Source organism: Balaenoptera borealis, assembly GCF_965194805.1.
Source record: "Balaenoptera borealis genome assembly, chromosome: 1".
Lineage (NCBI taxonomy): Eukaryota > Metazoa > Chordata > Mammalia > Artiodactyla > Balaenopteridae > Balaenoptera > Balaenoptera borealis.
In genome coordinates this window covers 135,257,401-135,284,615 of record NC_138860.1, presented here as the reverse complement: position 1 = coordinate 135,284,615, position 27,215 = coordinate 135,257,401, and the positions used below count along the sequence as shown (strand labels likewise).

The 27,215-nt window shown below is 39.1% G+C and overlaps 2 protein-coding genes and 1 long non-coding RNA gene across 4 annotated transcripts in view; 1 reads left to right on the top strand and 2 right to left on the bottom strand.

Annotated features, from left to right (window-relative positions):
* The window catches only part of LOC309613562, a 200,006-nt gene that overhangs the window by 136,009 nt on the left and 36,782 nt on the right, over positions 1-27,215 (top strand). The window lies entirely within an intron of this gene.
* Positions 639-27,204, bottom strand: RPE65 (retinoid isomerohydrolase RPE65). The gene is made up of 15 exons (XM_082360036.1): positions 27,112-27,204; positions 22,065-22,145; positions 20,437-20,519; positions 18,618-18,768; positions 17,020-17,127; positions 16,775-16,916; positions 12,709-12,856; positions 11,412-11,493; positions 11,041-11,173; positions 10,791-10,930; positions 9,700-9,829; positions 2,852-2,966; positions 2,660-2,754; positions 2,434-2,545; positions 639-1,138 (listed from the first exon to the last, which is right to left on the bottom strand). Exons 2-15 carry the CDS (start codon positions 22,118-22,120, stop codon positions 987-989), a joined length of 1,647 nt encoding a protein of 548 aa, XP_082216162.1. The 5' UTR covers positions 22,121-22,145; positions 27,112-27,204; the 3' UTR covers positions 639-986.
* DEPDC1 (DEP domain containing 1) overlaps positions 20,980-27,215 on the bottom strand; it is a 60,038-nt gene continuing 53,802 nt past the window's right edge. For both annotated transcript variants that reach the window (XR_014234763.1, XR_014234764.1), the window contains exons 14-16: positions 27,112-27,204; positions 22,065-22,145; positions 20,980-21,724 (exon numbers count right to left, since the gene is read on the bottom strand). The gene's annotated coding sequence lies outside the window, so the exon portion shown is untranslated. The remainder of the gene's footprint in view (positions 21,725-22,064; positions 22,146-27,111; positions 27,205-27,215) is intronic.

Below are 27,215 nucleotides of genomic sequence, written 5' to 3'. Positions count from 1 at the left end.
TTTTTTTGCAATATGTAGCTCAGAAGAGAATAATTTTAAAAACAAAAGTGCTTAAAATATATTAATATTGGAAAGTTAATGACAATATTTCTCTTTTTTCACTTTCAGGTGATTGATTGCACAGTGCTTAAATATAATTAAGCAGACGAGGCAACAAAGTATAACCCCCCCACACACACATTATTACCCCATACTCTGATTTTAAATAGAAATTATATTTGTAAGTATTTTATGCTCTGTTTTTCAAAAAAATTACAGTCACTACTATATGTAATTGCTTGGATGTTATGTAAGCTTTTAATAGATAACTTAATCTCTGAGAAATTATTTGGTTGAGAGCCCTCAGTAGATTAGAGATAGGTTTCCTCATTGTAAAATCAGAAATAGTAGTAATTGCTATTTAGTATATTAAACAGAAATGTTAAAGTTTATAAAACTTGAGAATCTTTGAACAATTACATATATATATGCATACAATTACAATGATTGTCTTAGATGATAGTCCCTGGTTTGAGAAAAAGTTTGGTTTGACATTTAATAATTAAGCCTTTTTGCAAGATACTGTTTTGACTTGGCAAAGCCACATACAAATCAGGTGTAGAGGACTGGCTTTTTTTTTTTTTTTTTTTTGAGGACTGGCTTTTAAGTGTTAAAAAATAATTGGGGCAGATAGGTACCTAAAATACACTTTTACAATAGGAATAAAAGTTTAATAAATCCACATTCATTTGCTCTTTGATTGTAAATATATAAAGAGATTTTAGTTATGATGTGTCTGTCTCACAGAGGAAGTATGATTACCTAAATATGCACTTTTTTTAAAAGGAATTGCTTACTCAACTCTGTGCATTCTGTAAAACACTGCAAAATTGTGTGCATCTGCAAGTTAAAAGTCATATACAGCAGGCTAAAACTGAACAGAATTTGACTGCAGACCTATGTTTTTCTGGGTTTTGTCACCAGAAACATTTTAGGCTAGAATGTGCTCAGGATTTTTTGAACAGTCCATGAAAGGTGACAGGGATGTTAATCTCCACTTCAGCCCTGGCAACTTCACTCAAGTCCTTGGCATTCAGAATTAGGAGATAAGCGGGCTTTTGACCTGCCCCAGGGCTCACCACCACACTCAGAACTACACCTGTTAATCAGAAGTTAAGGCAATGTCGAATTAAAAAAAAAAAAAAAAAGCCCATAGCAATAGATTAAGTGTCACTGAAATAATACAGGAAGCAAGGAAGCATTACATTGACAAATAAAGAAAACCAGATGACTTGATATCTTGTTCTGACTCTTCTACCACCTGGCTGTGTGGCAACCCTGAAAGCGATTTAAAATTTTTCATGTTCCCTGGACTATAAGCTCTAAGAAGGGAGCGACCCTATCTGTCTTGCCCACTGTTGCATCCCAATAGTCTACTACAATGATTAGAACATAGTAAGTATTCATTAAATTCTTATTTAATGAATGTTTCTGTGTTTTTATCTGTATCATACGATTTAACACCTGTTCTACCTACGGCAAAAAAAGAATGTTGTGACAATCAAGTGAAAAATGTATATTAAAAGACTCTGGGAATTCCCTGGTGGTTCAGTTGTTGGGACTCTGCGCTTTCACTGCTGAGGAAGCGGGTTCAATCTCTGGTCGGGTAACTAGGATCCCGCAAGCTGAGTGGTGTGGCCAAAAAGAAAAAGACTTTGAAAACAGTAAGGTATATTATTTCTATAATTTCCAAGACCTAGCTGGAAGCTTACTTCCTTCAAACAAAATAAGAAAAAACTTTTTGCGGTTTTGATTGGAAAGGCTGTATATGTAAAATCACTTAGCGTAAAAACGGCTCTACAATTCTTTATTTTATTCATTTCTCTGTGGTTTTCCATATTTTAATCCCAGAGAGGATAACCTACCTCCTTGTCCCGGAAAATCAATAGTTAACTAAGACTGACTCTTTGTAACTGAGTTGCTGTTTTATAGGCTGTTGCTCTGGATCCCTTTCTAGCCCCAGCTTACTAAAAGGAAAAACCAAAACTAGAAGCACAAAGCCTCATCCTCATTCTCTTGGATCTGTTAGAATACTCAATTTCCCTCCTTAGAACTCTATCCCTTTTCAGAAATGTATCTAGGTCAGGAAAGGCAAAAACCTAGGCCGCATGCTGCTCCTTCTTCCTCCTCTCCTTCATCTAGAGCAGACATTGATGTTCCATCATGACGCCAGATGGTGCTTTAGCATTTTTCCAACAGTACCAAATGAAACCTGACCATAAGATAAAACTTATTTTCAAATAAGTTTAAATTCTTTAGTGCTGTCTCCTTCAACAGTATAAAGGATTATTTCTGAACATTAGGGAATAATCAACATAACTCATCTCCTAATTAACTAACTATATGAACTGCAATGAAAAGAGAGTGTTCAGACACATCTATTACTTTCATTACCGTCATCTTCCTCCAAGGCATCTGGGTGAGAAACAAAGATGGGTTCTGAGGGGTATGAATCAGGTTCTTGCCATACCCAAGTTTCTTTAGTTTTGACATTCAGCTTACAGAGCTGCTTGTAAGAAAGAAAAGTCAATCAATCAGTCAGTCAATCAGTCAATATGCTCTACTTGACGAGCATGTGACTCAAAGTACTGTTCGAATATTAGGAAGATGGATTAATTACCCTGTCTGGAACAAAGTGATTCAAGCCAAGTCCATATGCGTATGTGTAAGGTTTCCCACCATACTTCTGGTAGTTGATTTGAGGAAATTCAAATGCTGCAAAATAGAGCACGTGCTTAGGAAAACTCGTTAATCTCTTTGAATGGAACATTTTGTCCTCTGTCATGTGAGGTTTTTTCCTAAATCATCTCACCTTGGCGAGGCCCTGAAAAGAGAACTTCAGGTTCCAGCCAGATGGTCTCGTCACTGCACAGAATTGCAGTGGCAGTTGTGTTGGGGAGTGTGACTAAATTCTTGCCTGTGTCAGCCTAAGAAAGAGGATAACAGAAACCTCAGTGAGCAGGAAAGAAAAATCAAGCAGCCATAAATATAGTCTTCCCAAGTTTTGTCTCCTGAGTTCTTCATTTCTTAAGTCAACATGTAGGGAGAGGCAGTGCAGAAAACTCTAGAAAGGGGAGCCCAGGAACATGACTGGGAAAGCTGTCTGTGTCCACGTCAGTCACTGGCTGTGTGTCACTGGGAAAGTCACACAACTTCATAGGCCCTCAGTCTTCTCATCAGTGAAATGAGACTGACCTCGAAGAAAATTTACAGCTCTGAGGATGGGCTCTGGAAAAAGAAGTATTTTTCTGCAGAACAACAAAGACTTCAACCTCTAGGTATCCATACAGTGTTTGTCTCCTTTATAGTTAGGCTATATTTTTATTTTATTTGAAAACAAAATCATACTCATATGTTGTCAAAAAAGAAAACAAATTGAAAAACTACTGACCAGATGTTTTCTAAGATCTCTTGTCACCTACATTGCTCCCATGTGATTTTTCAGATTATTTTATGAAAGGAATGAATATCATGAGCTCTTTCAAAGAACATATTCATTTAGTAATACCTGCATCAAATACTTAAATACATGTTTTGTGTTAGACTCTATTCTAGGCATTTGGGATATTTCAGAGAACAGAGTCCCTGTCATCATGAAGTTTACATTCTAATTTGGGAACATAAACAATATAAATATAATTAATAGATAAAGTGTTTAGTACATCATGAATGTGAGGAGAAAAAATAGAGCAGAGTAAGGGGGATCAGAAGTGTGCAGAGTAGGTGAGTTGTAATTTTAGTAGGTGGTCAGGGTGGGCCTCATTGAAAAGGTGACATTTGGGAAAAAACTTGTAGGAGATGAAGGAAGCTAGCAATGCAGATATCTGGGGAAGAGCATTTGAGCAGAGAGAACAAACTACAAAGGCCTGAGGTAGGAGTACGCCAAAGGTCCTTAAAGAACATTAAAGAGACCAGTGTGGCTGCACTGACTGAGCTCGGGGGAGAAGAGCAGGAGAGGAGAGTGAAGGGGTAGAGACTGATAGGTCATTGTGAGGTCTTGGTCTTTTTCTGTGAGCGAGAGATAGGAAGTCATTGGAGGGTTCTGAGCAGAGCAGTGGCAGGCTCTGATTTATTTTTAAAAGAATCACCCTGACTGCTCTGTCGAGATCACTTTTGCAGCTCAATATTAAAAAAACAAACAACCCAATCCAAAAATGGGCAGAAGACCTAAATAGACATTTCTCCAAAGAAGACATACAGATGGCCAAGAAGCACATGAAAAGCTGCTCAACATCACTAATTATTAGAGAAATGCAAATCAAAACTACAATGAGGTATCACCTCACACCAGTTAGAATGGGCATCATCAGAAAATCTACAAACAACAAATCCTGGAGAGGGTGTGGAGAAAAGGGAACCCTCTTGTACTGTTGGTAGGAATGTAAATTGATACAGCCACTTTGGAGAACAGTATGGAGGTTCCTTAAAAAACTAAAAATAGAATTACCATATGACTCAGCAATCCCACTACTGGGCATTTACCCAGAGAAAACCATAATTCAAAAAGACACATACACCCCAATGTTCATTGCAGCACTATTTACAATAGCCAGGTCATGGAAGCAACCTAAATGCCCATCGACAGACAAATGGATAAAGAAGAAGTGGTACATATATACAATGGAGTATTACTCAGCCATAAAAAGGTATGAGATTGGGTCATTTGTAGAGATGTGGATGGATCTAGAGACTGTCATACAGAGTGAAGTAAGTCAGAAAGAGAGAAACAAATATCGTATATTAATGCATATATGTGGAAGCTAGAAAATGGTACAGATGAACCAGTTTGCAGGGCAGAAATTGAGACACAGATGTAGAGAACAAACGTATGGACACCAAGCAGCAAACCACCAAACCACCAAAGCAGTGGGGGGTGGGGGTGGTGGTGTGATGAATTGGGCGATTGGGATTGACATGTATACACTGATGTGTATGAAATGGATGACTAATAAGAACCTGCTGTATAAAATATATATATATATGTGAGAGATACAAAAATAAATAAATAAATAAAATACATGTAAATTAAAAAAAAAAAAAAAAGAGTAGGGGAGATGCAAGAGTGAAATCAGGGAAACCAGTTTGTCTTGTAGTAGTCCAGTCAAAAGAAAACAATGGTTCAGACTAGGCTAGTAGCATTGAAGTCAGTGAGGAGTGTAAGGTAGAGCCAAGAGGATTTCCTGATAGATAAGATATGGGGTGGGGAAGAGGCATGAAACTGAGAAAGGAGTCAAGAAGGGCTCCAAGGTTTTTGGCCTGAATAATTAAAAGTTGGAGTTGTCACAACAAAGATGGGGATTACTGAAGGTAATTTTTGGTAGGGGAAGAGGAGAAGTTTAGGTTTTGTCTATTAAACTTGAAGTGTTTATTGGACATCAAAATAAAGACATGGCATTGGCAGTAGCGTATAAGAACCTTGAGTTAAAAGGAAAGTTGGAAATGAAATTCTAGGCTGCTTTAAAGCATGAGTCTTTACAAAGGGAGTGAGTGTACAGATAGAAGATAGAACAAAGGGCTGAGTTCTGGTGCCCTCCAACATTAAAGGGTCTTCAAGAGAGGAATGAGGGGATAGGTGGTGGGGGCAAGAAGAGTTAAGAGAAGGATTTTGTAAGAGGGCAAAATAATAGCATGATATGCATGATTTAATGAAAACGGGAGGAGAGTGAGATATATGAGAGAGGGGGAGAATTGTAGAGTGTTGTCCTGGAGAGGGTGAAGAAGGATGGGAAAGACTAGTTCTGAATAGGATGATGGAAAATTCAGCATGAGTACAGATGCTGGTGGGTGGGTAGATGTGGTGGCAGGAGTCTACGTTCTTTACTGATCTCTTTCATTTGTTTCGGTAAAATAGGAACCAGAGCCATCAGTTGAGTATGAGTGTGGAGGTGGGAGGTGTTAGAAGGTTGAAGAGAGGAGGGTGTGAAATATTTAACTAGGAAAGTGAAGTTGGGAAATGTAGCAGTAAGGTTTGTGGTCATGTACTTAAAAATGGGCCAATTAACACAATTGTGTGTTTTTAGCACTTAATTTCAGCCTTAGAGGTACAAGCATGGAGTGGGTGGAGGGTTGAATTTAACTAGGATTATGATTTTGACAAATAAATTCTATAAAGTAAGAAAGAGGCAAGAGAAATGAAGATCTACTCAAGGGGGTGATTACAATGATTGACCATGAAATTGTTATTGAATAAGGAGGGAAGGTAAGTCCTCAAGGGAGTGAGAGATGGTGAGAAGGTAATAGGTTCAATAGACTGGAGGTTCCTGGTGGGAACTGCATTAGGGCAAGTAATTTTAAAAGATAAGAGGTGGTAGTCAGAATGTGTCATGCATGAAACCAAGGTTATGGTAGAAGCACAGTCAAAGGTAATGGCAAGGTCAGTTGCATGAGTGTGGGGAGTGAGTGGCTGAGATAGAATGGAAGACAGAATCAGTGGAAAACATCATGGAACTGAGAGGCCAGTTGTTGGAAGAGTCACCTATGATGTGTATATTGAAATAACTGAGAGTCAGGAGTAGATCAGGGGAGTGTGACACTGAGCCAGAAGGGAGAAGGAGTGGTGGTTAATCGGTGAGAATAATAATGAGGGGTGTATATATGTAAATGTAGACATACCACTTGGCTATATACTTAGCTGAAGTGAGATTTGAAATTGGAAGATTTTAAGGGTGGGTGGAAGGAGCAATGGTCTGGAAGCAGCGAAGTGGAATAAGTGTATCACAACCCCAGGCCCGGTGGTACAAGCGCTGTAAGAGGAGAAACTGCTACCCCTGGAAATTGCTGCTGAAGAGACCAGTGTCCTAGAGGGAATGTCAGATTTTTTGGTAAAAGAAGAAGGTGGAAGGAACCTTCTGAGCAGAGGATAGATCGAATTTTTCTGGTATGTACAATGAACTAAAAGGAAATAGTGAAAGATTTTCAGGATTGGGAAGAGATGGGAGGTGAGGATGGGTCTTGTGAGATTCTGTGAAGTGGGGCCTCGAGGCACTTCGTGGTGATTTTGGGAAGGAGAGAGCGGCATGTGTGCATACATACATATTTATACATGTATACAGTAAGTTCAAATGTTGATGTCGAACATATTACTTATGCGACTGTAACTTTAATGATTTTACTCTGTCATATCTTATTTTTTTCCACCATTAAATTAGGGTTTTTAATGTAAGAGATCTGTAACATTATCTTTGCTTTCCAAACTAGCTCCTTATTTTCACTCTTCCCCCTCACTATTTTTTTAACAGATGCATTTATCCCCTGACCCAGCAATTTCACTTCTGAGAGTCTATCCTATTGCTATATCTGCACATATATAAAATAACATACATACAAAGTTATTCCTTGTGACATTATCTGCAACAGCCAAAGAATGGAAACAACTCTGTTGCCCAGCAGTGAGGGACTTGGGTATGTTCACAAAAAAGGATACCATGCAGTTGAAGAAAGCAAATCTTCAATATATATTTTAAAATGAAAAGAAGCAAGGAACAAAAATGTGGATATAGAAAGTGACTTTTTGTGTAAAAATGGGAAATAATAATTATATATATTTATATTTTCTTATATTTGCATAAACAAAGGAAAAGGAAAGACATTAAAAGTTACACACAGAAGTGAAGGGGAATGGTATGGAATGGAGGCAGATAGAGGTTGGAGTGACACTTCCAGTGTGTACCATTTTAGATCATTTTGATTTTTTGACCATTTAAATTCACTGCCTATTCAAAAATAATAAAGGTATATTTTAAAGATATCACTGTTATCTTAATCACTAAACTGGAAACTTCACTCATACTCTTTCCTCTCCTTCCTTCAATCTGTTTATCTATTTCTCTAATTTATGACTCATTTTTCTCTTCATTGCCAAACTTTTAAAAGTGCAGGCTATAGTGATTGCTCCCACATTCTCATCAATTGCTCACCTTTATTGCCTTGAAACCTGATTTCTGCCTTGCTCCCTACTCCCCTGGAGATCACTAAATCTGGTTTTTGGCTCTTCATCTTCAGTCTTTTCAACTTGTCTATATATAGCAGTGGGCACCAGTGAAAACCTTCTCTTACCTTATCATGTGGCATTATCCTCTCTTAGCTGTAACTAGGGCCCTTTGGTGACTTTTTTCTCTTTCTTTCTCTGACTCCTCTTTTCTTACCACTTTCTGCACATGGGTGTTTCCCCAACTGTTGTGCTTGGCCATCTTTTCTTTTCTTTCAGCATTTTATGGCTATCAAGTTCCTCATTTTTAAAATAAACAAATTTGTATGTTTCTTTTAAAACACTTACTCTAAAGTATGAATTTTTCCTGCTAGCAATCTTATCTATCTTCATATATTTAATCATCATTTCAATACCAATAACTATCAGCTCTTTTCTTCTGGCCCTACTTTGTGTCTCAAGGACCTGCACTTCCATATGAAAGCCTACAAGACGTCTTCACAAAAATGTTGTTGATGCTGATTTTGTTATTGATGATGATTATAATGAATATTATTTAACACTTTCTTTGTGTGAGGGACTATATTCAGTGATTGACATATGTCACCTCGTTTATTGATCACAAAAATCCTGTATGGTGGATATAGATAAAGAAAAAGGGATTTAAAAAGGTTAAATGTCTTGCTGCAAATCACACAGCTAGAAAGCTGGAAGCCCTGGTCAACCTGGGTCTGTCTTGAAGTCAGCCCTTTTACTAATTCACCCCCCTTCCTCATAGTTCTACAATTCACGTTTATCTCCAAACCTGCTCTGCCTATCACATTTCCTATTTCCAAAGGTATCAACACTCTAGACACATAGGCTTAAAGGATCTCCATGGTCTTTTGCATGTCTAAGACTTAATTCATTCTACCATCCAATCAAATGTAAGATCCTTTTAATTCTACCTGTAGGAACTCTCACTTTTGTCTGTTTGTCTGTTCCTACTACCACTACATTTTTCTATCACCTGAGTGATTTTCACTGTCTCCAATCCCAGGTCCCTATCATCATCCTTTCTTCACTTCCAATACTACTTACACACAACACAGCCTTATTTTAGAAAATCAAAGCTGCAAATAACCTTAGTTATTATTTAGTCCAATTTATTTAGGTTTCTGAGCAGGCAACCGAACTGTAGGGGAGCTTGCTCACTGAGTGACTTGCTCAGGGAAGCCGGACATTTAGTAGCAGGGACAACTAGAGTAGTCAGTACGCTTGATACCCAGTCCACCAGCTCTGAACATGGCTTTCTTCTGTTCAAAACCTTGACTATCTCCCCATCACCTGTCAAATAAAGCACAAACCTTTTGGCCTGAAAGCCTTCAAAGACTGCCAACCTACTTTTTTTTTTAAGTTTTTTGCCCACTTATTCCACTGTTTTTGCTTATGTTCTAACCAGTTGGATTGCAATCAGTTTTAAAGGATTTTGTAAATAGAAGAACAACAGGTGTAGAGTCAAAACCTGGTTTTCGTTTTGACTCCGCCACAGTTGGATTTTGCTAAGTCATGTGACTCTTCTGAGCTTCAGTTTCCTTGTTTATAAAATGAGGGAAGTGGAATTAGTTAATTTTTAAAGTTCCTTCCAGCTCTGAAATTTCAAGACTTTATGTATAAACACACAGCAGGAGAAAAAATGCTGAGCGAGATGAAACATTCTGGTTATATCTGAAATCTATGTAGAGGGTGGTTACCTTGTCAGTATTCAAAGGAAGTACGTATCTCCTAACTTCAGGCTGGGGAGCCTTTCTGGCATTTCTTTTCACCTCTTCCCAGTTCTCACGTAAATTGGCTAAATATAAGTAATTATAAACAAATTCAAATCTGCAAAAATAAGAAGTCAAACATGAGGACAGCCAGTTACAAATAATTTAGAGACATGCTTCATGCCTTTTAAAAGCACAAGTGCCTACCTATTCTTCAGACCCCAACCCAGAACCTGCTAAAGACTCAGGAATACTGGAGCCATTTCTCCTGCCCACTCTGGGTGGAGAAAAGAATCCTGCTCATGGATATGTTTACATAACAACAGCCTTTGAAACTTTCTGCTCTATTTCTCTATCACCATTCTGTCTGTGTCTTCAGGGGCTACTGTCTTTTTTAGTGACCTGCTGGGTTTTTTTTGTTTTTTGTTTTTTAACTTATTTATTTTTGGCTGTGTTGGGTCTTCGTTTCTGTGCGAGGGCTTTCTCCAGTTGCGGAGAGCGGGGGCCACTCTTCATCGCGGTGTGTGGGCCTCTCACTATCGCGGCCTCTCTTTTTGCGGAGCACAGGCTCTAGATGAGCAGGCTCAGTAGCTGTGGCTCACGGGCCTAGTTGCTCCGCGGCATGTGGGATCTTCCCAGACTAAGGCTCGAACCCGTGTCCCCTGCATTGGCAGGCAGATTCTCAACCACTGCGCCACCAGGGAAGCCCTGACCTGCTGTTTTGAAGAAAGCATATCTCTTTTTCCCAAACCCAGACTAGGTGGAGTTCTAGGCTCCCCAAAGGATCTTGTTAAGTTTGAGTGAAATTAAGCTTAAGTTTACTCATCAAGTCACAGAATCTTTTATTTTCGGGTCTGGTTCACGGACCTGATCAGTTTTCAATCATTAACCATAGTTTTGAGGTTCAGTTAGTGTTTCTGATTATCTAAACTCCTTTTCAATCATATTTTGTGACTTAAGCATTCTTCTTGCTTTTTTAGATGTTATTCAGATTAAATATTGAGAGCGGCATCTCCAAAAAAACCCCTAATTTCCAGGAACAACTAGAGATGTAACATTTATCCAATGTCCTTTCTTACCCTTTCCAGCAACAGAGATCCACAATCAGAAACTCACTGTCTTCATAGGTATTGATGTGATGGAAGAGGTTAAAAGGAGATGTCCTGTATTTATTATTGATATACTTTTTTCTTTTTCTGTCAGCAATATGAAGCCAAACCTTGAAAAGTGAAGAGAATATTTTGATGCACTTAAAAAGAAAAAAAAGTGTGCATTATGAAAGACATATTCTTCAGAACCATAAAGCTGACGAATAAATGTAAGACTTACCCCCATGGTTTCATTGGACTCAAAACAATCCATGTAGTTGGCTCCCCAAAGACTCCATGAAGAAAGAAACTTGAACAGGTTAATTTTGACTGGTGTCTCCACAAAAACAATATAGTTGGGAGTCAAACCAAAACTGTTCAGAAACAGAAATAAACTTGTGAGTGGGAAGGGTTGATTCTCAAACCACAGAGAAATATGTACACATGAGGTTTGCTCAGTTATATGAATCAACAGTGCCTACATGAAATTAACTACATTTAAATTTAGGTTTCTGCAAGAAAATGTCATGATCAGGATTGGTATCAAAGGTAGGCAAAGCAGATCTTTAAACCTGAGTTTTCCTGAAGATTCATAGCAGGCCTTCAAGTTACCTATGGACGTAAGATGGCTTGAATCGGTCACTGCAGGGGAATTGTACAACGATCTCTGACTTGCTTATTGGATCTTCCTTGTCTGAAATAAAGTGGTTTCAAAAGACTGTGGAACAGCCTCTTTTTTTTTTTTTTTTTTTTAAATACAAAGCATTTAGAACAGCTTATGCAAGCAAAGAAATACATTTTCAGATCTTGATTTTTTAAAGAGTTTATTTCCATTTTCTCAGTCACTGGCATTTCTTAGAGAAATTTCATGCAGAGCTGCAATCTCCCAGGAAAATCCAAATAGCAGCAGATTTGGAAAGTACACTCAAACAATGTGTGGCAGACAGAGTACAGTGGAGTCACATCTTACATCTGGAGGTGGGTTCTAAGTCAAGGGAGTAAGGCAAAATTTTAGTATGGTCAAAGTGCCTTTTACAATCTCTGAAGTTATCTATAAAGTTATGGCATATGTGGTTTTGGGTCCATAGCCCTTTACAATAATTCTTAGGCACATTAAAGTTTATTTACTACTAAGGCAGTGTCTTCAAACCTTAGTGTATATAAGAACCACATAAAAAGCTTCTGAAAATACTGACTATGGGCTCACCCCTAGAATTACTCATTCAGTCTACCTCAGGTGGGGCTCAGGATTTGTATTTCTAACAGGTTCCCAGGTGATGCTGCTGGCCCAGGGTCTATACTTCAAGAATCATACTAAGCAGTAATAAATAAAAATCCATATATACTCAAATAATTCTATTATCAAGATCATTATCAAATTTCTGGCAATGAATGGAGGATGAATGGAGAATTCTAAAGAGTACTCTCTTCTGTTTTAATATTCTTTCTCTATAGTATATGAGTTAAAAGGTTATGTTTGTAGTTTTGGGAATTAAATACACACAAAATACTTACTACACTTTCATATACATGTGTGTACTCTATTACACATACACATATTTGTTTAAAATCTTAATTTTGTCTGGCACATGGATAAGTGCTCAATAAATATTTGCTGGATTCGAATCTAAATCTTATATGATCAAAGTCACATATACACTACATCTTTGAAACACTGTAGAATAGAACATGGCAACTTATTTTTGAAGATGTCATTTCCGGCTATGGTGCTCTTTGGCATTGGTCCCCTGTTAGGGTAAGGGTGAGGGGCAGTTGTCCTAAAATCTGAGAGTAATTTAACTGTCCATATAGTGCTATCCTGATATTTCTGATCTGACACCCTGTATTTCCAGTAACTTTCTCATATTATAGATACTTGTTTTAAGAAGAGTCAAAGTGGTAAACTGACCTGCTTGTAGTGGAGGGATCTTTACAATATTGTAGGCAATTGAAAAATTTTTCCCAAAGCAATTACCAATATTGTAAACAGTCCCATCATTTTCAACGTGGGGGTGAGCAGTGGCTCCATTGACTGAGACATAGTTGCAAAGATCAACCTATGGAAGGAGAACAAACATCACCCATGTTAAGAGAAAGATCGTATTACACCTTTGGTTCCTCAGTCTGACCTCACCGTTACCACTTGCACCCTCACCCTAAGTGTGCTTTCTCTCTCTTTCCATCTCTCTGGGTCTTACCCTCTTTTAAGTCTGTAGAAGTCCCATCTTTAGTGCTGAGCTCTCCTCTGACCCCCATGTTGACCCCTCATGCCTCTGAAATCTTCAAGTTCTCCCTGATTGAGCTCTCCAATTGATGTAGGCCATACATTCCTCTGGTTGGTTACTTTCCTTTTGCACATGCAGTTTGTCTTCAAACAGTGACGAATTTGAATCCTGGAACTTCTTTACATTCCCCTTATTGAATTACATTGAATTGTATGCTGATAGTCAATAATTTTCATTTTATAAAAATGGCAATTTTTTATGATACAACCTAAATACCAAATCCAGTGTCTTACATACAGAATGAATTTGGAACTGAAAGGAACTTCAGGATTCATCTAGTATAGAAAGTCTTAACCTAAACCGACTTCAGGGGAACCATGAATTCCTGGAATTAATGGAAACTTTTTGAAGACAGGATTCAGTGCTTTAATTCATTTTGGATTCTCATAAAAAATTCAAAACCACTAATCTACCACAAACCTCTCAGTTTACATAAGGAGAACTTGAGGTGTCAGAGAGATCAAATGACTTATCTAAGGATGTAGAGCACTAGAATTTCTACCTGGAACCTGCTCAATAAAGATTTATTGAATGAATAATCGATGGAGTATATATTTGTCTAACCAAAATTCTTTCTATGTGATTAGGAGAGTATGTTTTAAAGCATAGGGAGTTTTTAGCACCCTCATTTAAATAAAAGGCAAGACATTCATTCAGTCATTCAGTCATTCATCAAATATTCCTTGAGCTTCTATTATATGCCAGGTGCTGTGTCAGGGTCTAGGAAAACAGAGATGGCCCTTGCTTTCAAGAACTTCAGTCTAGATTTGCACTGTCCACTATGGTAGTCACATATAGCAATTTAAATGTAAGTTAACCATAATTAGATAGCGCTTCAAATTCAGTTCCTCAGTCACATTAGCCACATCCAAGTGCTCAATAGCACTTGGACAATGAAAATATAGAACATTTCCATCGCTGTAGAAAGTTCCATTTAATAGCACTGTATTAGACCAATAAGCTGGTATACAGTGCAGTAGGTGCAAAATGATATCTGTAAAGAAAGGCCATCTAACCCAGACTAGGGGAGTAGGCAGGGCTTCCCAAGGGCAATGACTCCAACACATGTTTGAAAGATGAGTAAAATTTACCAGATGGAGAAGGATGACGGTGTGTTCTAGGGAGTAGGAACCCTAATGTAAAGGCATAGAGTTGCAAAAAGTGAATGCTGCTTGGGGATTACTAGTCATTCAGCATGGCTGCGGTGATACACACACATGGAGGAGGAGAAATAAAAATGGGCCAGCCACAAAGGTCTGTGTTTTTAACTTTATCTTGGAAACTATGGGTGCACTAGTTGGAATAACACATTTATACTTGCATTTTAGAAAAAAAAATTGCTTCTACTGAATTAAAGAGGCTGTATTTAAGGGAATCAGGCTGGAGGCAAAGGAACTTGTTAGGAGTCTATTTCAGTAATAGTAAACAAACAAAAAAACACTCAAAATTTTAAAACTACATTTTAATACGAAGTCAGGGTATAGTGCTGCTCACAATGAAACCTGACTCCTAATAAAGTCTATTCTGGAGCCATACCATGAACTTCACACTTCCAATTAAATTACTATGGTAATCGGATTCACTGCCAAAGTCAAATGGATGGTTTAGAAACTCAGCTTCAGTATTTCTCTAAATGATCTACACACACACTCATATGTGGTTTCAAACATACATCTAAACTAAGAAAGAGCTATCGAGAATATGTTAAGCCTTAGTAAATAGTCTGTTGGGGATTACAAATCAGCATGTGATATTGAGACCCATTGTTGGGACTCCTTTTCCTTTCTATTCCTACTACACCGAATATCTAGTTCTGGTCTTCAATTCCACCTAACTGGTCTCCTAGCTATCCCTTATCTCTTTTGTCCTCCCATAGAGCTTACACGTGGCTTCCAGATTAAATAACCTAAAGTACAGCTCTGCTTATACCACTTCCCTGAACAAAAACTTTCAGTAGCTTCCCATCAGCTAAACGACTTATTCCAAATTTTTGTCCATTATTCAAACTTTTAGTTTCACCCTACCCTGTGTTTCACTATTCCCCTTGACATGGCATGCTTTAGATCACTAGTTCTCACCTGGGAGTGCTATTGCCCCCTAGGGGGAGAGTTGGAAATGTTGGGGAGAATTTGGAGTTTGTACAATGATTGAGGACATGTCTGGTGTTTAGTAGGTGGGATCAGGGATACCAAACCTCTGCAGTGGGTGGGACAGTCCCCACAATGATGAAGTACCACCGGCCCAATGCCACTGCCACCTCCATTGAGAAATACTGCAAATCTAGCCAAATAAATTATTCTTTATCCTCCAGTTTCCCACCTCTATACAGTTGATCATGGTACTCCCTGTATATGAAATGTTCTTTCTCCAAATTCAATGAAGTTGTGCCTTCCCTTTAACTTCTAACTCAAATGCAAGACTTTTTTTTTTTTTTAAAACATCTTTATTGAAGTATAATTGCTTCACAATGGTGTGTTAGTTTCTGCTTTATAACAAAGTGAATCAGCTACAGATATACACACGTTCCCATATCTCCTCCCTCCCGCATCTCCCTCCCTCCCACCCTCCCCATCCCACCCCCCCCAGGCGGTCACAAAGCACCGTGCTGATCTCCCTGTGCTATGCGGCTGCTTCCCACTAGCTATCTATTTTACATTTGGTAGTGTCTATATGTCCATGACACTCTCTCATCCTGTCACATCTCACCCCTCCCCCTCCCCATATCCTCAAGTCCATTCTTTAGTAGGTCTGTGTCTTTATTCCCATCTTGCCACTAGGTTAGAGTCTGTCATACAGAGTGAAGTAAGTCAGAAAGAGAAAAACAAATACAGTCTGCTAACACATATATATGGAATCTAAGGAAAAAAAAAAAAAGCAAGACTTTTAAACCTTCCTTGATCTGCCCCACTTCACATCCACCAACTACTGCCAGAAGTAATCTTTCTTTGTCCTTTCATAGAAGGCTTTCCTTCTGTGAAAAGAGTCATCACATTCTGTGTCCTATTATAGTTAAGTAATGTATTTATTTGATTTCTCCACCTAGGTGTTAAGCTTTCTGAAGACAAGAACAATGCCTTGCAAATAGTTACATCTTAATAAATATTGGTTGAAAATGTAGATTTATCTTATCGAATGTTGCACCGAGATTGCCTAAGTTCTCATCAAAATTTGTCACTTTCTAATACTGCTGACATGTTTCTCTATGCTTTTCCATTTAAGATATAGCTTTATTTCTAACAAGAAGTGTCTATAAGAAGGGGCAGGTTAGTGCAACACAATTTCCTAGAACAATGAATGGTAGGATTTTCAATATTAAATGTGCCAGTTCCATGCTAGTCTATAAAAACCATGAAGAGCAGGGACCATGTTGTCTTACTCATTGGTATATCTTTTGCATCTAGCATAAGTTCTGGTACATGGAAGGGACTCAATAAATATTTGTGTCACAAATAAATATGTTAGGCATTTTATACGGTTTTCCTCCAATCCACATAATAAATGTTTGAAATTTCACAGATGGAGAAACAAAGTTTGCCCTATGTCACATTGCTAGTAGTTGATGACAAAGCAGGGATTTGAAACTTAATCTATCTGGCTCTCATATTCTTCAAACCCAAATGCACAGCTGACTTAAGTCTAAGTTGCAAATTCTAAATTCCTGAGCGATATCGCCTGAGCACTGTGTCCTACCTGCTTAATTGTCTCCAAGGTCTCGGGATTAATCTTTGTAATGAAGTTGGTCTCTGTGCAGGCATAGTAATCTTCCCCCACTGGGTAGATATTAACAAGGGCATTGTCAGTAACCTCCACTCCTCGAAAGTAAGAAAAAAACCTGCAGAAGCAAATGGATTTTTCAGTCCAGTAACTTTCAAGCCATGAGAGAAAAAGGGCTAATGTAAAACGTCTTTAATAACATGCAGTTGGGTTTCAGTAACCTGGAAAATATATTCTTGCAGGGGTCTGGGAAAGCACAGGTGCCAAATTCTGTTATGACGATCCTTTTCTCAGTCATTGCCCGTACGTAAGCATCAGTGCGGATGAACCTGAAGGACATTGAGACACGGGAAAGGGTCACAGACAAGGGCAATTAGTGTAGTCCATGGGGAGCTTAGAATATGGTCATTCTATGTGCCCTTCTAAAGTCAGAATCATAAATCCACAACATGAAGAATGAAGAGTCTCGTAACTTTCTTGGGGTGACTGAAGGAGAAAGAGACAATGTGCCACGAGCTTAAATTTATGTCTTATAAACTTCACAGTGACATATGAGGAAATCAAGGTTCAGAGAAATTAAGTGATCGGCATATGTGGCCAGAGCCAGAAAACATGCCTTTTCCATATCACACTATGCAGCCCCATGGGTAGTTCACATTGGACCTCTGACTTCCTGTAGCCTATAATTCACCAATCTACACTGAGCGGGGAAGTATAGAACATGTTATGCTGAATTATATTCCTTTCAATCTTCCTCATGTTCCTCTTGTGTTTTTCTTCAATTAAAAAATTTATTTTGCTACTTTTAAAAGTAGATATTCTTGAATCCGGTCTTTTGCACAGGCAGACCTCCTGAACCATATCTCCCAGACTAGATGGCATACGTTGCCTAGGATTTCTCATGTGGAGAGCCAATTAAAATCTGATTTTGCACTTTCATGAAAAGGAAAAAGTACCAAGGTCTTTAGAAGGCATATAAAGGCTTTGCCTGACCTCCAAAATATGCTTTCATAACTAAATTTTTGCTTGACCTGATCTGTTTCTCTTCTATTACAGTCCAAGTTATCCTGACTACTTCAAGACTCCATTTATTCTTTCTTTTGATGTCTCTTCAGAATGCCTGAAATCTGTGGTGATCAACAAAGCTGCTAACAGGCCTGAATATTAAGGCATAAGACAAACTATTTATTGTGGTGTTAATGAATCTTTGTAATGAAATTGGAGTGATGGCTTAGGGCTTCAAGCCTTTTAGCAACAATCTTCTGTTTTTACAAAACTTCTCTTTCCTGTATTACTATGACGTATTTGGTCCTTGCCTCCTTTGTGACACCCCTCCCTCCTTCCCATTGGCCGTTCTCATTATAAAAAAGGAAAGACATCAAGAGACCCATGGTTTAATAAAAATAAAAATAACTATTATTATTATTAAATGCTTCCTATCGGCTAGGTACCATGTTCTCATTTAATCCTTGTAATAAACCCTGAAGTAAATTCTCATTTCTCCCATTTTTATAGATGACAAAACAAAGAATTAGAGATTAACATCTTGCCAAAGGGCACCCACCTAGGCAAATGGTATGTAGTAGGGGATATAGGATTTGAAGCCAGGCATGTCAGACCCCAAAGCCCTAGTTCTTAGCTGCTTCTTTATCCTGTAGTACATCTCCGAGGTGTCCATACAGACTCACCGGCCCAGGAGGATTCTGAGCGGAGGCGAGTATAAAAGTCTCCTCTTGGGTTCAGGAGGTTGAAAAGTACATGGAGGGAGGAGCTGAGATAGGTCCGGCCCCTAGGAGGAGTGGGCCCTAGTGTTCTTTACCTTCTGTGGTATGTGACGTGTCCTTCTTTAAAGTCAAACTTGTGCAGGAGAGCTTGCCCATCAAACAGGTGGTAAAATGGCTCAGATCCAACTTCAAAGAGTCCTGGCCCACATCGAAGGAGACTGCCGGTCAGCCAGAGGGGGATCCTGCCTGTGATGAAGGTAAGACTCAGAACATTGCTTCTTACCCCTGCCCTTCTCACACAGGTAAGGAGCAATGATTATCTAAGCAGCCCGATTGGGCAGCCTCTTACTTCTAAAGCTGGCAGTCATTTCCATTCCCAGCTCTCACGGGGGGTAGCTCTCAGGAAATCCCTGCTGGCCTACTCTCCTTTCACTAGGAGACCAAGTGGTAGGAAATGTGGCAACATCTCAGAGTTTAGATAAAGGGTTGGAAGGAGACAGGGAAAAGTATCTCAAATGGAATGGGATTCCCCATCTAACAGATTTCCCCAGCTACCAATACACTTGCCTTTTTACTGTCTCACTTTTAAGAAAAATTTCAAATTTCTTGATCTATAGGAGGGATGGATTAGAAGCAGGGATCTAGATACTAAACAAAGATGTGTCTACAGAACAAATCATTTAAATGAAACAACAAGAATACTGGCTTCTTAAAATATAGAGCTATATTCCTTTGAGAATATGGGCTACTGTCCAGATAAAGGTCAACCTCCTGTAGCACAAAGTGCAAAGGGCTGTCAGAGACCTGAATTCTGGTTCAGGATTTGCTATGTGCCATCTCTAGGCCTCCGTGTCCTTCTCTGCAAAATGAGGGGCACACAAGAAAGGCCTTAAGTCTGTTCAGTCTAAACAGTTAGGTTTGTGCCCTTTGATCCTTTGAAATGTGCAGCGTTTGGCAGTGTTTGTATAATCCTTGCCATTAAAAAAAAAAACAAACGTATTATTTCATATAGCTCAATTTCAGCAGCCCACTTTATAAGGATTTATATTTCTGACAAAAATTTGAAAAGAAGGCATGGCTTAACTAAAAGGCACAGCATTAATTTGATTGCTAGAACCTAGATTGTTAGCATGAGAATCTAGTTGAGAAAGAGCACTGGGCTCATCCCTTCTATTTTGCATAAGAGACAATTGGGAGGAAAGAGACCTGCCCAGGCTTTGGACCTTCCTATAACACCATGTCTAAGCAAGGATGCTATGTGGGTCATGTGGTGACTTTGGATAATGATAACAGTAGTAATAATAACAACCATCTATTGATAACTTTGTGCTGGATACTGTGTGAGTCTTTCTATTTACATTATCTCATTTAATCTTCACAACATCTCGATGAGGTAAAATTTGGTTTATGGTAGGTGAATGAATTGAGACTCAGAAAGTTTAAGTAACTTGTTGAAGGATTCACAGATAGTAAAATAATAGAGCTACGATTAGCACCTACATCTGCCTGACTCCAGAACCAAGACTTCTGATATAATGGGCATGAAACCTACCACCCTTTATTGTCATATTCCCAGATGCTTGTCACCAGGCCTTCATTTATTCTGCAACTGATAGAACAGACATTTACAGGACATTTTCTATGTGCCAGGCACTGAGCTCGGCACTGACAGTTTAAAGATGACAAAGGTGTAGTCCCAGTTGTTAAGGAATTCCAGTTAGGTAGCATTTTTCTATATTAGAGAAGTAAAGAAAAGAGGAAATGGGTTCTTAGTATAAAAAGCCCAAACGTCCAGATTCCTCTCTCTGTAGCCCACAGGGGGAGCCTGTACTGAGAGGTGCCAATGAATAAGGAGACAGAGAAGACAGATTGAGACAGAAAAGAGAAGATGGCTTCAAGATAGGTGAGACCAACCTGTAACATGAGCTGTGAGCGGTGAGGATAGTTCCTCCACAGTTTCAAACAGTTTCTTGTAACCACCAGCAGGATGTTCGACTCTGAAATGGTGGAATAATGAGGAGGAAGCCCATGTGGAATCTCAGGAAGTCCATGGAGACAGAGGCAGAGCTCCAGGAGAAAAGATGCTCTCTGCTCAATGGTGGTGCATACTGCCAGTCTAGCCTGGGCTGGTAGCACACAGTGTTTTGGTGTGGTGTGGTGGTAGAAATGTATCAGGGTGGCAAAGGGGCCCAGGTCAGTGCTCCTCCTTTGATGAAGGAGAAAATGACCTCCCTTTTAATGCCACAGTGGACTTGCCCTCTGCAGTTTTCCCATATTTCTGAAGACAAGTCAACAAATCCCGCCATTGTCACTTCTCTTCCTGACCGAGTCCTTCCCACAGAATTAGCCTGCCCTGTCCGCATCATTTATTCTCTTGCCTCACAGACAGTCTCATTCCTCTCCCTCTTATGCACTGAGAGACCACAGGTTTGGGGGTCAGTTTGTCATCCTTTGTTATTCACCCATATTATATCATCACTTCTTCCCATCATCTCATTTCATCACCAATCTCCAAGAGCTACAGTACATTTTAAATATAGTCAGACAAGGAGATTTAGGTCTTATATTTTTGATTATTTTCTCCCTTCTCACTTTGGCTCCATTTTATAACTTCTTAGAGTGAGAGCTCTGACCAGACTGCCTAATTATGATAGTTATTTTTTATTAAGCACTTACCATGTGCCACATACTATAAAAAGGACTTTGTATGCTATTCGTTCATTTAAATCTCACAATACCATAATGGGTTAAGTACTACTCATTCTATATATGGAAAAGCCAAGACTTCAAAAAGTAATTTGCCCCAAATCACGCAGCTAGGAAATGGCTGGGCAAGAAGTGGAACCCAGGTCTGCCTCATTGAAATCTTCATGCTCACTACTACTTCCAAGGCCCATTCCAAGCCACACAAATCCCACTGTAATTTAGACCTGAATTCTAGATATTTGCTTCAATATATAAATAGGAAGAAACTCCCCGACCATTACCCAAGGCCTTCCCTAAAAGGGTCATCAATCCTCTTCAGGAGCTCTTGAAATAGACCCTTTACCATCAACACACTAAGGAATTAAAAAAATAATCTCCCAGAGATACTTACTGGCTGGACATTTTCTCTCAGTGGAGGATTGAGAGTTCTGGCACCGGTTGTGGAATGAGGAGGCAAGTCCTCAGCCAGGGGCCTTTATATGCCTTCTAAATCCACCTAAAAATAGTTATGGCTTTGGGAACCCTTTCTCACCCCTTCAGCTGAGAGAGGGTGAATAGAAGTGGCTTTCAGTGCTCAGATACTCCTGATGCTTGAGCATTAATTTGGGCTGGCCGCTCCCTTAATTGTTTTTTGGCTATTTTCCAGAGACCTCAATCCTTCCCAAAGAGAATGAGAAGTGGATTAGAAAGAAAGGAGTTGTGTGGGAGTGGCTAGCATCAGGCCTGTGCTGATCCGTGTCACCCCACTGGAACCTGGCAACATTCTCTGGTGCCCACCTCCCTCTTCCACTTCTGTGCCCTCATCTTTACCCCCATTCATTTATTCATTCACTTACTTATTTTTAAAAATATCTATTACACATTGTCTATGGAGCAGGCATGGATGAGCCATCTCTGTCTTCACACATCTTGCAACTCTGCAAGAATAACAAGAAACTAACAAACTATTCAATACAATTTTATAAGTGCTATGATTGGAGAAGTATGGAGTGTTATGGAAGCATACTGTAGCACTTCTAACTCTCTCTGGTCACCTTATCAGCTCCATTCAGGGCCCAATTCTGACCAGGCTGAGGACTTCAGCTACGTTCTTTTGATTTGCTGCAGATGAACCCCTTTCATATCTTTGCTTGTTACTAATGCTTTCCTGATCTCCACATCACCTTCCTGTTCATTGGTATGTGTGCTGCACTCAGATAGTAAATAGCACTATTTCATTCATATTTCCACACTCCTTTATTTAGCCTCAATTGTTTGCCAGCACAGACATGGTACTGACCAAAGGAGTCCCCCGGAAACAGACAAGATATTTACTATACCAGCTGGCAACCTTAACATTTTTTTAGAAACTCACCATGATCAAGTGGGCTTTATCCCAGGAATGCAAGGACTCTTCACTATACACAAATCAATCAATATGATAAACCATATTAACAAATTGAAGACGAAAAACCATATGATCATCTCAATAGATGCAGAAAAAGCTTTTGACAAAATTCAACACCAATTTACGATAAAACCCCCCAGAAAGTAGGCATAGAGGGAACTTACCTCAACACGATAAAGGCCATATATTGCAAACCCACAGCCAACATCGTTCTCAATGGTGAAAAACTGAAACCATTTCCACTAAGATCAGGAACAAGACAAGGTTGCCCACTCTCACCACTATTATTCAACATAGTTTTGGAACTCATAGCCACAGCAATCAGAGAAGAAGAAGAAATAAAAGGAATCCAAATTGGAAAAGAAGAAGTAAAACTGTCACTGTTTGCAGATGACATGATACCATACATAGAGAATCCTAAAGATGTTACCAGAAAACTACTAGAGCTAATCAATGAATTTGGTAAAGTTGCAGGATACAAAATTAATGCACAGAAATCTCTTGCATTCCTATACACTAATTATGAAAAATCTGAAAGAGAAATTAAGGAAACACTCCCATTTACCACTGCAACAAAAAGAATAAAATACCTAAGAATAAATCTACCTAAGGAGACAAAAGATCTGTATGCAGAAAACTATAAGACACTGATGAAAGAAATTAAAGATGATACAAACAGATGGAGAGATATGCCATGTCCTTGGATTGGAATAATCAACATTGTGAAAATGACTATACTACCTAAAGCAATCTACAGATTCAATGCAATCCCTATCAAATTACCACTGGCATTTATCACAGAACTAGAACAAAAAATATCACAATTTGTATGGAAACACAAAAGACCCCGAATAGCCAAAGGAATCTTGAGAAAGAAAAACGGAGCTGGAGGAATCAGACTCCCTGACTTCAGACTCTACTACAAACCTACAGTAATCAAGACAGTATGGTACTGGCACAAAAACAGAAATATAGGTCAATGGAACAGCGTAGAAAGCCCAGAGATAAATCCATGTACATATGGTCACCTTATCTTTGATAAAGGAGGCAAGAATATACAATGGAGTAGACAGCCTCTTCAATAAGTGGTGCTGCAAAAACTGGACAGCTACATGTAAAAGAATGAAATTAGAACAATCCCTAACACCATACACAAAAATAAACTCAAAATGGATTAAAGACCTAAATGTAAGGCCAGACACTATAAAACTTTTAGAGGAAAACATAGGCAGAACACTCTATGACATAAATCACAGTAAGATCCTTTTTGACCCACCTCCTAGAGAAATGAAAATAAAAACAAAAATAAACAAATGGGACCTAATGAAACTTAAAAGCTTTTGCACAGCTAAGGAAACCATAAGCAAGATGAAAAGACAACCCTCAGAATGGGAGAAAATATTTGCAAATGAAACAATGGACAAAGTATTAATCTCCAAAATATACAAGCAGCTCATGTAGCTCAATATCAAAAAAACAAACAACCCAATCCAAAAATGGGCAGAAGACCTAAATAGACATTTCTCCAAAGAAGATATACAGATCACCAACAAACACATGAAAGGATGCTTAACACCACTAATCATTAGAGAAATGCAAATCAAAACTACAATGAGGTACCACCTCACACCGGTCAGAATGGCCATTATCAAAAAATCTACAAACAATAATGCTGGAGAGGGTGTGGAGAAAAGGGAACCCTCTTGCACTGTTGGTGGGAATGTAAATTGATACAGCCACTATGGAGAACAGTATGGAGGTTCCCTAAAAAACTAAAAATAGAACTACCATATGACCCAGCAATCCCACTACTGTGCATATACCCTGAGAAAATCATAATTGAAAAAGAGTCACGTACCACAATGTTCATTGCAGCTCTCTTTACAATAACCAGGACATGGAAGCAACCTAAGTGTCCATCGACAGATGAATGGATAAAGAAGATGTGGCACTACAATGGAATATTACTCAGCCATAAAAAGAAATGAAATTGAGTTATTTGTAGTGAGGTGATGGACTTAGAGACTGTCATACAGAGTAACCTAAGCCAGAAAGAGAAAAACAAATACTGTATGCTAACACATATATATGGAATCTAAAAAAAAAAAGAAAAAAAAAAGGTTCTGAAAAACCTAGGGGCAGGGCAGGAATAAAGACGCAGACCTACTAGAGAATGGACTTGAGGACACGGAGAGGGGGAAGGGGAAGCTGGGACAAAGTGAGGGAGTGGCATGGCCATATATACACTACCAAACATAAAATAGATAGCTAGTGGGAAGCAGCCACCTAGCACAGGGAGATCTGCTCGATACTTTGGGATCATCTAGAGGGGTGGGATAGGGAGGGTAGGAGGGAGACACAAGAGGGAGAGGATATGCAGATATATGTATATGTATAGCTGATTCACTTTGTTATACAGCAGAAACTAACACACCATTGTACAGCAATTATACTCCAATAAAGATGTTAAAAAAAAGAAATATTAAAAAAAAACTGATATAAAAAAATTAATAAGTGGTTATGGCTAGTCACCCTCAAGCTCTGCAACAAACCTATAAAACAATTAATCTGAGCACTCCTCAAGATAGATGACAAAACCTTACTGTCCCAGCATGCCTTGCAGTGAGGATTCAGGAATGTGACCTGGGCTCCATCAATAAGAGGCAGGGCCAGAGCTCCTAGTGGTAGCACCCAGTGCTTAGCATCAGTGTTGTCTCCACTCATCCAAGGCAGCCATTCCACAGTGAAGCCTGGAGCATTATCACTGGCCTGGTGATCTCCAGGTCTCATTCTTTAGTCATCCCAGAGATTCTGTTAGCTACCTAATATTTAAAAATTTTGTTTGCCGCTTTGATTAACTAGAGTTGATTTCACTGTTTACAGCTAAGAGCTCTGTCTCTAGAAAATGATGGTAATATAGGATACTGTGGTATCACATATAATGAACATCTATATTGGTATATGGAGGTCCGGGAAGGATTTTTGAGGCCGTATCTAAGCTGAGCTAGGAAGAATATGTAAATGTTAGCCAGTAAAAGTGTAGGGAGAAGAGTGTTCAGGCACGGCTTGGGGGAATTTACAAAAGTCTGGAAGCGAGCATGATTTGGGGAAATGGCAAGAGATGAAGCTAGACTAGAGATAATCATAGGCCAGATTTTGCAGAGCCTTGTGAACTATGTAAAGAAATTGATACCCATATCACGAGAACAGAGGGAATCACTGAAATACTTTATCCAGAAGAGTGACATGATCTGATTTGCCTTTTATTAAGACCACTCTAATTACATTGTGGACAATATGTAGGAATGGGAGATTTGGGCAAGATAAATTAGAGAGAGACCAAACAAATGAAGGTAGTTGATGTAGGGGGATGGGTTGGGGATGGAAATGATATTCAAGAGATATTTCAGAGGAAGACTGATCAGACTTTGTGATTCGTGAAGGTATGGAGAAATAAAAGGCAGGACAAGGATTACGAGTAGGTTTCTGGCTTGAATTATGGTACAGTTCTTTGGGATAGTGCAGTCTGTGTGTGTGTGTGTGTGATGTGTCAGCGATGCAGAGAGAATAAATTCTGATTTAGATATATGTTTATTAAAGAAAGATCACTGGGGGTTGTATACTTTGAAAGCTTTACAGGGAAGTGTGATGAGTTGTAATCTGAAGGATAGGCAGGGTGTGGAGAAGGCAGAGAAGATGGAGAGGACACTCCTGGTGAAGGGAACAGAGGGAGAGAAGGCAGTTTGGGAGGCACATGTTAGAAGGATTTTCTGTCTTCTGTACCACTTGTGCTGGATTTCATTTTCTCAGAAGGAGTCTCATCTCCTTGAGTACAGCCATGTGCCACGCTGTGATACCTGTACACTGGCAGTCCACTGAAGAGAAATTCCAGGAATACCAGGACCCAGCTGCTCTTCTTCCTGTACATCTCCCATTACAAGGGGCCAAAGGAGAAGGCTTTGCGGTAGCCAGGTGCCAGAAAACTACACTACGCTATACTACACTACTGCACAACATTATGCCCTGAGGGACAGGGCATTAACAAACTGCATTTAATACTGAATATCACTTCCAGGGAGATTAAAGTCAATCTTACCGGTGCCCACAACTGCACCAAATGCCTTTCTTAGGTATTCCTGTGCTGCCTTTGGTAGTCTGGGGCTGTAGCCACATTATTTTAAAACAGGAACTGATTTTAGTGATTTTTGCATTTTATTTTGCACCTTTGGTAGGCTTTATTTTTCAACCTGCCTCAATTGTAGGAGGCAGCTGCTTGACGGCTATTTGTTTTAAACATACAATTATTTTGGGAAGGCTTACAGACTCATGGATCGTGTGAATTGTCAAGTTACCATGTGTGATTAAAGTCAGAATGAAAACTAATTACTATCCACTGAACCTCACTAGACCCCAAGGTCTTCAGGTATAAACGAAGCAAAATAAGCAAAAGCACTTTTTAGCTAAGTACTGTATGTTAAGTATTAAGTAATACTTACCAATGCTGATTCTCAGGGAGTTTGATTTCATGTCTAATCTTCCAGCTTATACCTCCTACCTCAGGGTAACTTATTTCCTCTGTTCTCCGGTCCCTGTGAAGTTA

What these genes read in the sequence shown, in the direction of transcription:
- RPE65 (XM_082360036.1), bottom strand. Translation starts at nt 22,120, where the DNA reads ATGGCTCATCCATGCCTGCTCCATAGACAATGTGTAATAGATATTTTT. An exon ending in AGTCCAATGAAACCATGGGG is followed by an intron (nt 10,931 to 11,040) that starts GTAAGTCTTACA and finishes TCACTTTTCAAG; the next exon opens with GTTTGGCTTCATATTGCTGA. An exon ending in CTTTTCAGGGCCTCGCCAAG is followed by an intron (nt 2,755 to 2,851) that starts GTGAGATGATTT and finishes TCTATTTTGCAG; the next exon opens with CATTTGAATTTCCTCAAATC.